Source organism: Marmota flaviventris, chromosome 8 (assembly GCF_047511675.1).
Source record: "Marmota flaviventris isolate mMarFla1 chromosome 8, mMarFla1.hap1, whole genome shotgun sequence".
NCBI lineage: Eukaryota > Metazoa > Chordata > Mammalia > Rodentia > Sciuridae > Marmota > Marmota flaviventris.
The window spans coordinates 5,251,042-5,263,824 of NC_092505.1; the positions used below are offsets into that span (position 1 = coordinate 5,251,042).

The 12,783-nt window shown below is 36.1% G+C and overlaps 1 protein-coding gene across 3 annotated transcripts in view; it reads left to right on the top strand.

The window, feature by feature from the left end:
• Window positions 1–12,783, top strand: part of Brwd1 (bromodomain and WD repeat domain containing 1) — a 116,539-nt gene that overhangs the window by 39,033 nt on the left and 64,723 nt on the right. For all 3 annotated transcript variants that reach the window (XM_071615025.1, XM_071615026.1, XM_071615027.1), the window contains exons 19-20: window positions 835–1,018; window positions 6,078–6,171. In XM_071615025.1, coding sequence (XP_071471126.1) covers window positions 835–1,018; window positions 6,078–6,171 — 278 coding nt within the window. The remainder of the gene's footprint in view (window positions 1–834; window positions 1,019–6,077; window positions 6,172–12,783) is intronic.

Here is a 12,783-nt window from a genome sequence, read left to right on the forward strand (position 1 = left end):
ATAAATAGAATGTGGTACATAGAAGAATGAAGAAGTGGTGTTCACTTGTGGTTTTGCCAAGGCAGGGAGTACAGGCACAGGAACCCTCGCACCTTATTTTAAGAAAATGATCACTTGGCTGGGTGTAGAGGTAGAATAATCCCAAGTTCAAGGCTAACCATAGAAACTTAGTAAAACCCCCTCAAAATAAAAAGGACTGGGGATATAGCTCTGTGATAAAGCGCCCCTGGATTCGATCCTCAGCCCCCCTCTCCCTCAATCAAAATGCCTCAGACTTCCTCCTTAAGGCCAGCCTCTGTGGGTTCTGGCTCCTGGGATGTGGTCCTGTTCCCTGGTTCGGCTTAATTGCAGCCGGTGGGCTCAGACTGTACTGTCCTCTGGGTTGTGGCATTAATACTCTTCACTACTAGTGCTGCCAGCATTTCCTAACACAAGCTGATATATGCTGTGGAGGCTCCTTTCTGGTGGTTTCCATTGTCTCCTGAGGGTCTCGATTGATGGTGTGACTAGGTTTATTATAAAGCCATCTTGATTTGAGGAGGCTGTTTTCAGTAGATTATTGTGCAGATTTACAGAAAGCAGAATTTTTAGAGAGGCAAACATGAAAAATATTTGCATATTTAAAAATTTCAGTCTAATAAAATTTTAAATTGAGGCTTAGCAGTTAATGTTTGCTCAGCATTCTACATTTTGATCTTAATCATACAAGTTTTCTCATTTCACTTTGATCTCTTTTTTTGGTATATCTCTTAGGAGAAATGTGTGCTTGTTACATATCAAATGTATTTTAATTTGAAACTATTTTGGAATAATTTTTTAATGATTTTTCGCTAGGTTTTAGAAGATTAAGTTTAGATATGCAATCACCTCCAAATATTGGTCTGCGTCGTAGTGGACAAGTTGAAGGTGTTCGTCAGATGCATCAAAATGCTCCACGGAGTCAGATTGCTACAGAGCGTGACCTACAGGCTTGGAAACGAAGAGTGGTTGTACCAGAGGTACCACTAGGCATATTTAGGTTTGTTTTAGGATATCTATTTATATTGTTTCTCTGTGAAAATATATTCATGTGGTTATTTACACATCCTTAATTACATTAGTTGTGTAAATAATCATGTAAATATATTTTAGTAATGGTTGGAAATCTGTTTTAATTGGGAGAAAAATGTCAAAATTACTTTATTGGAAAGTTTTTCATAGCCTGTATTGTTTTATCTGTATGAACACCCATTTTTATCCTGTCAGAATCATTTTTTTAAAAAACTCCAGACATGTTTTCTTTTTTTTTTTTTAAGGAGAGAGAGAGAAAAGAGAGAGAGAATTTTAATATTTATTTTTTAGTTTTTGGTGGACACAACATCTTTGTTTGTAAGTGGTGCTGAGGATCGAACCCGGGCCGCATGCATGCCAGGCGAGTGTGCTACCGCTTGAGCCACATCCCCAGCCCCTTCTCTAAGTTTTTTAGTATGTGTTTCTGAAAGGTGAACCACAAGGCTGTCGTGACACGTGCAACATTTCCTCAGTTTCCTGAACTAGGGAAGGTGAGATGATTGGAAATAAAGACAAACACAAATATAGAAAAGCTGGCCACGGTGGATCACCAGAGCTCCTGAAGGGAGAATGCTGGCTGACCATGCGGATGCTCTGCATGCTTATGAATGGGTTAAAAATCCAAAGAATTTACTGTGATAAAGCTTCTTCAAGATAAACAAAAGTGAGGGTGTGAGGAAAATAACCCCATTGGGGCTTGGCTTGTCACCTTGCACTGATATTTCTTCCTCCTTCTGGTAGCTGACGTTTGAACCTAAGGCTATTTGAACCAATAAAATCTGTGAGATATAAACTCTAAACAGTGAGTCACCAGCCACTGAACAGTCTCTAATTAGGGAGATAACCACCAAGAGTTCTCAGAAGGGCATTGCCTCTGCCTTGAGAGGGTTCAAACCTGTAATTGGTTTGCCGTTCTCAACAAAATGCTAGTACCATAACTTAAAAAAAGTTTTTTTATTGCAGTCAGACACCCAGGCAGTGTTTTAAATTTTCAATTGTCTCAAATGTCATAAATTATGTCTTATTTTTTTGCAAGTATTTCATGTCATTCTTTCATAATGCACACGTAATATCTAGTATTTTTTGTTATGTTAGCACCCATTGATGCTTAATGCCTAGTTTATTAATTCATTAGATGTTTCAATTCTTTTTTTTAAAAAAACAATTTTTGTAGTTATAGATGGATAGAATAGAATGCCTTTATTTGTTTATGTTTATGTGGTGCTAAGAATCAAACCCAGTGCCTCACATGTGCTAGGCAAGCACTTTGCCATTGAGCTAAGCCCTAGCCTGATGTTAATCAGGTGTTCCATTTATTTCTCAGATATTTCTTTTGTTTTGTTGTACTGGGAATTGAACCCATGGGTACTCTATCATTGAGAAATACTTATCCCTGTTTAATTTTTATTTTGGGATAGGATCTCCCTAAATGGCTCAGCCCTCCTTGTGCTTGTGATCCTTTTGCCTCAGACTCCTGAGTTGCTGGGATTAGAGGTGTGCACCACTATACCTGGCTGCTGGGATACTACTATAAGGAAATTTGCCCAAGGATACTTGATTATCCAGTAGTAAAATTTAATATATAAGAGGCAGGATAGATGGTTCTTCTTTATTGACATATTCTGTCATATTTGGGTTTCATGAAAAATATCATCATGGATAGTTTTGTAAAAGTGTTTCCTTCATGTGTGTAGCCAGAAGAGTTTTAGTGATGAAAGAGTAATATTAGAGTACATATAGTAGTACTTACTGTGCAGTGAATACAAGGAGGTTTTATAAGTACACAATAGCGAAATGAAAGATCTCTAACTGTGATGGGAAATACTGAAAATTACTACTATTTATATAATATTGTATAATTATACTTAAATTTGTGTCTGAGTTTCATGGCCATGAGAACCAAAAATGTTATTTTGGGATAATTTTCCTTGTCAAAACCAGGGGAAACAAACATGTATTTGGAGTGAAAGACCTGAAGGACTAGTTCTTTTTTTGTTTAACCTTTTTTTAAAATTATTGATTGACCTTTATTTACTTAAATGTGGTGCTGAGAATTGAACCCAGTGCCTCATACATGCTATGCAAGCACTTTATCAACTGAGCCACAACCCCAGCCCCAGAACTAGTTCTTTTTTTTTCTTTCTTTCTTTCTTTCTTTTTTTTTTTTTTTTTAATATTTTTAGTTGTCAATGGACCTTTATGTGGTGCTGAGAATCGAACCCAGTGCCTCACACATGCTAGGCAAGCGCTCTACCACTGAGCTACAACCCCAGCCCCAGGACTAGTTCTTTAAACACATAAGCACTTACTGTTTTCCTTAAAGGAAGATTAGAAATAGTTTAAGGCCATATGTGGAATCCCCTAGGTAGTCAAGGACTCGGGCACCTGATTTTGATCTCCTTTATGGGACATTGCTTCCATTTTTTTTAAGTTCACTTCCAGTCCAAGGTAACTGCTGAAGCTCTAGCCATCATATATCACTATCTGTGATATAGTCTGAGATTTAGGACAGAAGTAGGAAAAGGCCCAGAAAGATAAAAGGACATTTCTAGTCAAACTTATTTAAATAGTCACAATGTATTTCTGCTCATAACTCATTGAGAAGATTGTCATTTGGCCATACTAAGCTAACAGCAAGATAAAGTAATGGAGTTTCTAAGTAAGGCAGCAAAGAACCTAGGTAAAAATTGGGATTCTTTTTCTAAGGAAGAAAAGGAGAATAGATTTTGGAGTTAGCTTCTGTCTGCCATAGTACAACTTTTACAAAGAAGAGTTTACATGTTTTTAGCATTGTATTCTAAAAAAGCACACAAGGAGCGGGGTCGGGGAAACTGGGGTTGTGGCTCAGTGATAGAGCACTTGCCTAGCATGTGTGAGGCACTGGGTTTAATTCTCAGCATCACATATAAATAAATTAATTAATAAAATAAAGGTCCATTGACAATTTAAAAAATATTTTTAAAAAGCACATGGTATTTTATAAAGGAAATACTAAATAAGTTAGTAGTGATAAGTGTTGTTGGCATCAATCCCTATAGTGTAATCTGTAGGTACTATGAATTTAGTAATTCTGCATAATTTTTTATTAGGGTTTCATTTGAGAAGGTTTAAGAGAATTAACATTGGTTTCTGACTATAAAAGTATTATGTGCATTGTTGAAATACTAATGGATCCTACTATGCAGAACTATGAGCACATAATGTAGCTTCTAGTAGGCAATTCTGTTTGGGGCCTAGGGTTCAGGCATGTGGTTTGCTTGACCTCACAATAGTAGAAATTTTATTTATATTAAATGAACTATGGATTCTAAATGAATTCCAATGAACAGATTGCGCATATGGTGATCTTTTGTAATACCACTTTCTTAGCTGACCTCATCATTAAAAGTAGAATTTTGCACAGTTGAAAAGGATCCTCAGGAGGGCCTCCAGTGTTCCTTTGCTTCACTGAGAATGAATTATATACAGGAACAAAATACGTACATGTATTGTTTCTTGTCAAAACAAAAGGAAGCATACAGATACTAGTAGCAGTGTCATTTTGGCTGGGAGGGAAAAACCTCATTTGTGTGTGTGTGTGTGTGTGTGTGTGTGTGTGTGTATATATATATATATATATATATATATATATTTTTTTTTAAGTGAGTGTGAGAGAGTGAGAGAGAATTTTTTAATATTAATTTTTGGTTTTGGGTGGCACAACATCTTTGTTTGTATGTGGTGCTGAGGATCGAACCTGGGCTGCACGCATGCCAGGTGAGCGCACTACCGCTTGAGCCACATCCCCAGCCCAGTATATTTTTTTAAACACATATAAAAGTGATCAAATTGGAAACTTCTTGTGAAGGGTTGAGTCTGATTCAGAAATCTCTTATAATTATATGAATGTTGCATTGAAATCTGAGTGTGGGCCACAGATGTGCCTTGGGGAAAAAAGTTTCCTTAGGAATAAGCGTTTGTTCTTGCACTTTGTTATATAGAGAGCATGGCCAGAGTCAGTCTGGAAACTTCCCTATTGGAGTATTAAACAGAAACATAAAATCAGTGTATTTTGAGTATTGTGCAAATGTATTTTCCACAGAGAAGAAAAAACATTTTGTATCTTTTTTGTGGTGGCAGGTCCTTATTTTGAAATTGGCCATAGTAAAATTATCTCTTGTATTGTATGAGTGGAACAGAAAAATGAGTAACACTATTATCTTGTTTTCCATAAATTATAAGATACCTAGTTGAATAAGTTTGGAGGAGGATTCATTTTTTTCTTTAGAGAAATGAATTGCAGTCCTGGAAAATCATGGGGACCCTTGAGTAGTTTATATGGGAGATCATGTTTGAGTAGGTCCCATTAGGGCCTATCAGAAAACATGTATATACATATATGCTTCAGATATTTATTATTTTAGTTGTAGTTGGACACAATACCTTTATTTTTTGAGTGTATGGTGCTAAGGATTGAACTCAGGGCCTCTCATGAGCTAGGCGAGTGTTCTGCTGAGCCATAACCTCAGCCTCTCTATTTTTTTCAAATATTTATTTTTTAGGTGTAGTTGGACATTATATATATATATATATATATATATATATATATATATATATTATATATATTATGTAATATATAATACATATATATAATGTATATATTTATATATATTATATATATAAATATGTATATTAAATATATATATAGACACAATACCCCTGTTTTTTATTTATCCATTTCTATGTGGTGCTTAGGATCCAACCTAGCTCATCATACATGCCAGGCGAATGCTCCACTACTGAGCCACAACCCAGGCCCAGAAAACAGATATTGTTGTGTTAAATATGAAAAATAGAATCTTTTAGCTGCTTCTGACATTTTATTTATATTCATATTAAATTGTTAACATGTTTTTAAATTAAAATTTTTTGTATAAACTTAAAGATTACATAAAATTATGATTCTTAGAATGAGAATGAATTCTTAGAATGAAATGATCTTTATATCAATTCAATAATTAGTATAACTGGGTATTTTAATTTTGTAGGAAATTGGAAGACTTTCGAATAGAGAAAGGTGAGGAGGAAAGAAATCTTTATATAATAGGAAGAAAAAAGAAGACTCTCCAGCTCTCACAAAAGGTAATACATTGTTCTTAGGAATAAGCACATTAAAAATTAAATTGAAAAAAAAAATTAAATTGAAATTTAGAGTTTTCTTTTTGATTTAAAAATATTAGTAACTTTCTGTTGAAGTATAATTTTTTTACTTAAGGCCTTCTGTTTGAGATTTAAAATATGGAACTCAGATTGCACAGCTATGGGAAGCAATGGCCTGAAATCCTGAGGAATGTTGCCTGGTGTCTTAGAGGGCTAAAATATTATAGAGAATTATGTGGTCAAGAATGATCCATCCATCAGCACACGTAGAGCGCTGGGAGAGTCGGCTCTCTGATGGTGTGGTGAAATTTACTTTTGGCTCATGGTTTGAGGTTTCAGTTTATAGTCACTTGGCTCCGTTGTTTCTGGACCTGTGGTGAGACACAGCATCATGGCAGAAGGGCATGGCATAGCAAAGCCAAAGGCCTCACCTCATAGTAGCCAGTTCCCACTGAGGGGACCAGGGACAAAATATATCCTTCAATGACACTAGTCCAGTGACTCACCTCTTCTAGCGTGGCCTCAACTCCTAAAGATTCTATCCCTTCCCAGTAGCACCCCCAGCTGGGAACCAAGCCTTTAATACCAATACGTGAGCCTTTGGGAGACATTCAGATCCAAACAGTAATAAGAATTTTTTGTATCAACTACTGTGTCCTTTCTTCCTTGGGTCACCAATTATGTTTACTATTTCTGTTTTTTAAAAATATTTTTTAGTTATAAATGGATACAATATTTTTATTTATTTTTATGGGCTGTTGAGGATCAAACCCAGTGCTTCACATGTGAGAGGCAGGCTCTCCACCACTGAGCTACAACCCCAGGTCAGCTATGTTTACGTCTAAGACTGTCAGTTGGCTTTGACCTTTGAGGCCATCCAGCCTCAGCAACTTAGTGAGACCCTGTCTCAAAAATCAAATAGAAAACTCTGGGGTTGTGGCTCAATGATGAAGTGCCCCTCAGTTCAATACCTAGTATGGGGGAGGAGGGGAGGAATACATTCATGAGCACTGTGAAAAAACTGTAGTGGAAGGTAGTTGTGATTTGAGGAGTTTTGAGTGCTCTGTCTTAAAGTCACATTGTGAGAAGCAGCTTATGTGTACATTTTCATTGAGGGTCCTGTTGGAGCATGATGGTCTGCGCTTTGAAAATTAAATAAAAATAGGGGCGGGATGTAGCTTAGTGGTGCCACATACCCCTAGCATTCACAAGCCACTGCATATACACAAAAAAGCAAGTGTTTAGGGATATGAATATATCTATCTGTGTTGTTGTGTGTGTGTGTGTGTGTACACACACACACACACACACACATATATATATATATATATACACCTGCAGTTTAATTTTAAGGCAACCCAGCTCCTCATTATATGAAATGCTGAAAAGAGAAAAAAAAGTTTACTGTCTCAATATATAATGGCTATAGTTAAGGACATTTTTGTACATCAAACTTTTTTTTTTTTTTTTTGGTACCCAGATTGAACCCAGGGTTGCATAACTAGTGAGCCACAATCCCAACCCTTTTTTCTGTGTTTTATTTTGCGACGGTCTTGCTAATTCATTTGCTGAGGTTATTCTTAAACTTGGGATCCTCCTGCCTCAGCCTCCCTGGGATTATGGGTGTGTGTCACCGCTCCCAGCACAAGCATTTTTTTTTTCTTTTCTCTCTTTTTTAAAGGTGTTTATTCTCATTAATTATACATGATAGTGGAATGCATTACATTGTGCTCTATATGTGCACTATGATTTGCATTCTGCAATTCATAGTGCAATATAGAGCACAATATTTCATATCTCTGGTTGTTCACAAAGTAGAATCACATCCTTCCTGTCTTCATACATGTACTTAGGGTAATGATGTCCATCTCACTCCATCATCTTTCCTACTCCCATGCCCCCTCCCTTCCCCTTGCCCTATCCAAAGTTCCTCCATTCCTCCTATGCTCCCCACCACCCCCATTATTTGGGATCGGCATCCCCATATCAGAGAAGACATTTGGCCTTTGGTTTTTTTGGGATTGGCTTACTTCGCTTAGCATAATATTCTCCAACTCCATCCATTTACCTGCAAATGCCATGATTTTATTCTCTTTCAATGTTGAATAATATTCCATTGTGTATATATACCACAATTTTGTTATCCACTCATATTGAAGGGCATCTAGGTTGGTTCCATAATTTAGCTATTGTGAATTGTGCTCTTATAAACACTGATGTGGCTGCATCACTTTAGTATGCCATTTTTAAGTCCTTTGAGTATATACCAAGGAGTGGGCTAGCTGGGTCAAATGATGGTTCCATTCCAAGTGTAGAGGACACAGAGAAAACCCAGATAAATACAGTTATCTCATACTAGACAAAGGTGCCAAAACCACATATTGGAGAAAAGCTAGCCTCTTCAACAAATGTGCCAGGAAAACTGGAAATCCATTTGCAGCAAAATGAAATTAAGCCCTGTCTCTCACATGCCCAAAACTCAACTTGAAGTGGATCAGAGACCCTGCGCCTAATAGAAGGAAAAAAGTAGGCCCACATCTTCATCATGTTAGATTAGGCCCTGACTTCCTTAAGAAGACTCATATGGTGCTAGAAATAAAATCAGGAATCAAGAAATGATTCAAACTGAAAAGCTTCTCAGCAAAAGAAACAATCAGTGAGGTGAAGAGAGAGCCTACAGAATGGAAGCAAATTTTTACCACACACACATTAGATAGAGTACTAATCTCTAGGAACTGTAAAGAACTCAAACTTAATACCAAAAACAACAACAACAGCAACAACAAAAAACCCAAATAACCCAATCAATAAATGGGCTTAGGGAACTGAACAGACAATTCTCAGATGATGATATACCATCGATCAACAAATATGTGAGAAAATGTTCAAATCTCTGGTTGTTCACTAAGTAGAGTCAAATCCTAGCAATTAGAGAAATGCAAATCAAAACTAAGATTTCATCTTGCTCCAGTCAGAATGGCATTTATTAAGAACACAATAAGTGTTGGAAAGGAGGTGGGGAAAAAGGCACTCATACATTGCTAGTGGAATTGCAAATTGGTGCAAACAATCTGGAAAGCAGATTGGAGATTCCTTGGAAAACTTGGAATGGAACCAGCTCAAGCATTTTTAACAAGTTGACTAAGGTAATTTTTATGAAATTCATATTTTGAAAAAAATATATATTCTTTTTTTGTACCAGGGATTGAATAACTGAGAGGCTCTAACCCTCTGAACTGCATCCTCAGCCCAGTTTTGTATTTAACTTAGAGACAGGGTCTCACTGAGTTGCTTAGTGCCTTGATTTTGCTGAGGCTGGCTTCTAATTCCTGATCCTTCTTGTCTCAGCCTCCTGGCTGCTGGGATTATAGGCGTGCACCATTGTGCCGGGCATATTTTGAATATTTTACTTTTCCTGGAAAAATAAATTTTTGAACTATTTTAAAATACTTCACTACTTTGCTGTTGGATATTTATAAATTTCTAATTTGTACGTGTAATTTGAACATAACAATTTATGTACCTAACTAAATTACACTAATTTATTCAGCATCTGGGTATAAAGTTAAAAATGACTAGCTTCCTCATTTTATTTAAAAAATTAGAAAAAATCTTTTACTGGTCCTAGAAACTAGCCCTTTTTAATTTTAATTTTGAGACACCAGTTTTTGCTAAGTTGGTGAGGCTGGCTTTAAACTTTCTGTCCTCTTACTTTAGCCTTTCAAATCACTGGGATTGTAAGTGTGTAACATTGCACCTGTCTTTTAACTTTTTTAAAAAATATGTTTTAGTTGGACATAATACCTTTATCTTATTTATTTATTTTGTTTTAGGTGGTGCTGAGGATTGAACCCAGGGGCTCACATGTGCTAAGCGAGCACTCTCCCGCTGAGCCACAACCCCAGCCTGGTTTTTAACTTTTAATAAAAGTTTTTAGGGGCTGGGATTAGAGCTCAGTGGTAGAGTGCTTGCCTCGCATGTGGAAGGCACTGGGTTTGATCTTCAGCACTACGTAAAAATTAAATTTAAGGTATCTTGTCCATCTACAATTAAAAAAAAAAATTAAAGAAAAAAAAAATTTGTCATTTTTAATCCTATGTTGAGTGAAGAGGCTTAAGAGTTCTTAAATTTTTGTAGCACTGATCTTTAAAGTGAAATAAAAATTCATAGAACAGGAAAAGTCTGAATTATTTTCTATACTGTGGTGAGAATATTGGGAAACAATGATATAAATGGAATTAGGAAATATGTAATCTTTTACGTCTCGCTTGAGTCAATAAGTCTTGTGGGATTTATTTGTATTATGAGTAGTTGTGGATCCTTTGTTTTCATTGTTTTATAGTAATTATTTTGGAACTTAGTCTATTGTGAAAGGACATTTAGCTGTTTTTTATATTTTTTCTGTTAGGAATAATACTAGTTTCGGGCATGGGTTTGTGGCTCAGGGGTAGAGTGCTTGCCCCATGTGTGTGAGGCACTGGGGTTGATACTGAGCACTGCATGAGTAAATAAAATAAATCAATAACTAAAAAAAATATATTAAAAGAAATTGATGCAGACTTAAACTTTGTTTTAAAAAATACTACTAATCAATATTTTTGTACATGTCTTTCTCTTGGTATACTAAAAGTATTTTATTTATTTATTTATTTTTTATAGATGGACACAATGTATTTTTATGTAGCGCTGAGGATTGAACCCAGTGCCTCACGCGTGCTAGGCAGGTTCTCTACCACTCCCACTGAGCTACAGCCCTAGCCTGTACATGTATTTCTTTGAGAGATAAGCCTTGAAGTTGTTGGTTCAGAAGGATTTTATTTGTGTGTGTGTGTGTGTGTATTTAATTGTAGTTGGACACAATACCTTTATTTACCTTTTTTTTTTTTAAAGAGAGAATTTTAATATTTATTTTTTAGTTTTCGGTGGACACAACATCTTTGTTTGTATGTGGTGCTGAGGATCAAACCCGGGCCGCACGCATGCCAGGCGAGCGCGCTACCGCTTGAGCCACATCCCCAGCCCCCTTTATTTACTTTTATATGGTGCTGAGGATTGAGTGAACCCAGGGTCTAGGCAAGCACTCTACCACTGAGCCACAACCCCAGCCCCAGGATCATATATATTTAATCTTACTCATTAATGCCACACATGATTTCAAAATGTTGAATTGCTTCCCATAGTGAGATATGTGACAAAAAAATGTGTGTAGATATTTCTCTTGCTACTTGTCGCTTGTTTTTTAATTTTTTGCTTCATTGATTTCAAGACATGTTATTGGTGCCTACCAGGGCTTTTCTTTTCCTACTGCCTTGTGAATTATCACTTTCCCTCTAATGTTTTTTCTTTTAATCCTTTTATAGTAATATAACTATGCTACCTTTCTTTGGCTAGTGTGTGCATCGTATGTTTTCATCTTGACTTTCTTTCCCTTCTTTCCAGTTACACATATATTAGATATTTACTGTTCATTCCTTTTTTTTTTGAAATGCTGATTTATAGAGATATGCACAATCCACTGTTAAACCTCTTGAGTTCTTAATTTTAGTTACTATATTTTTTAGCTCTGAATTTCCATCTGGTTCTTGTTTTAGAGTTTTTTTTTTTTTGCCAAAGTACTCATTGTTTTAATATCTGGAAAGTCATTATTTCAATAATTTGCTTCCCTTAGGGCCAATTCCCACTGTATGTTGATTTTTCTCAATTTTTACAATGGGGTTACTGTTGCAGCTGTGGGTCATCTGTAAACTTAGGTATAGCCTTAAGACAACAGTCTAAGCTTGGGGGATTCCCCTGCATTTAGGAGGCTGTGAAGTGTAATTTTTACTATCTTAATTTAAGGGTTTGTCTGTCAGTTTTTTGTTGTTTACTTGCTAAGCTTTTCAGCTTCCTCCTTTAGAGTGAAATTCTAGAATATAGGAAAAAAGATTTTTTCCCCTTGTCTATAAACTTTCATAGCCTTTTTATAGTTAGCTGGTGCCTTCATGGTTGGTTGCCTTCATGAAAACTGAAGGGACATCAGTAAAGGAAAGGCACCAGGGGAAAAATGAGGGAGGAAAAGGGAAAATAGTGAAGAAGGATGTTATCCAAAATATATTGTGAGCCAAATGCATGGCGCACATCTATAAAAAGTTTTCACCAGATTTTCTTGGTTTTGTTAGTGAAGGTTCTGGCTCACTTGTTTTTATCTGTTATCAGTCATGGAACTCATTAGTAGTTTTGGCTTTAACAAAAGTCTGCACTGACATATTAAGGAAAACACAGTTTAAGAGCAGTTCCTGTTAATATTGAAATTCTACAACAGATCAGTGTCCATCAGACGGCTCCTGTGTGAAAATTGATCTGTGCTTTAAGTTCAAGGAATAGGTGCTTTCATTGAGTATTTTTTTCCTGTATTTTTTATTGGTGTCATGATAGTTTTATATAATGGTGGGTTTCGTTGTTACATATTCATACATGCACACGATATCACAATATTTATCTATCTATCTATTTATTTATTTAGTTAGTCATGGTGCCACACCCCCAGCCCTGTCAGCCCTGTTTTGTATTTTATTTAGAGACAGGGCCTCACTGAGTTGCTTAGCACCTCACCTT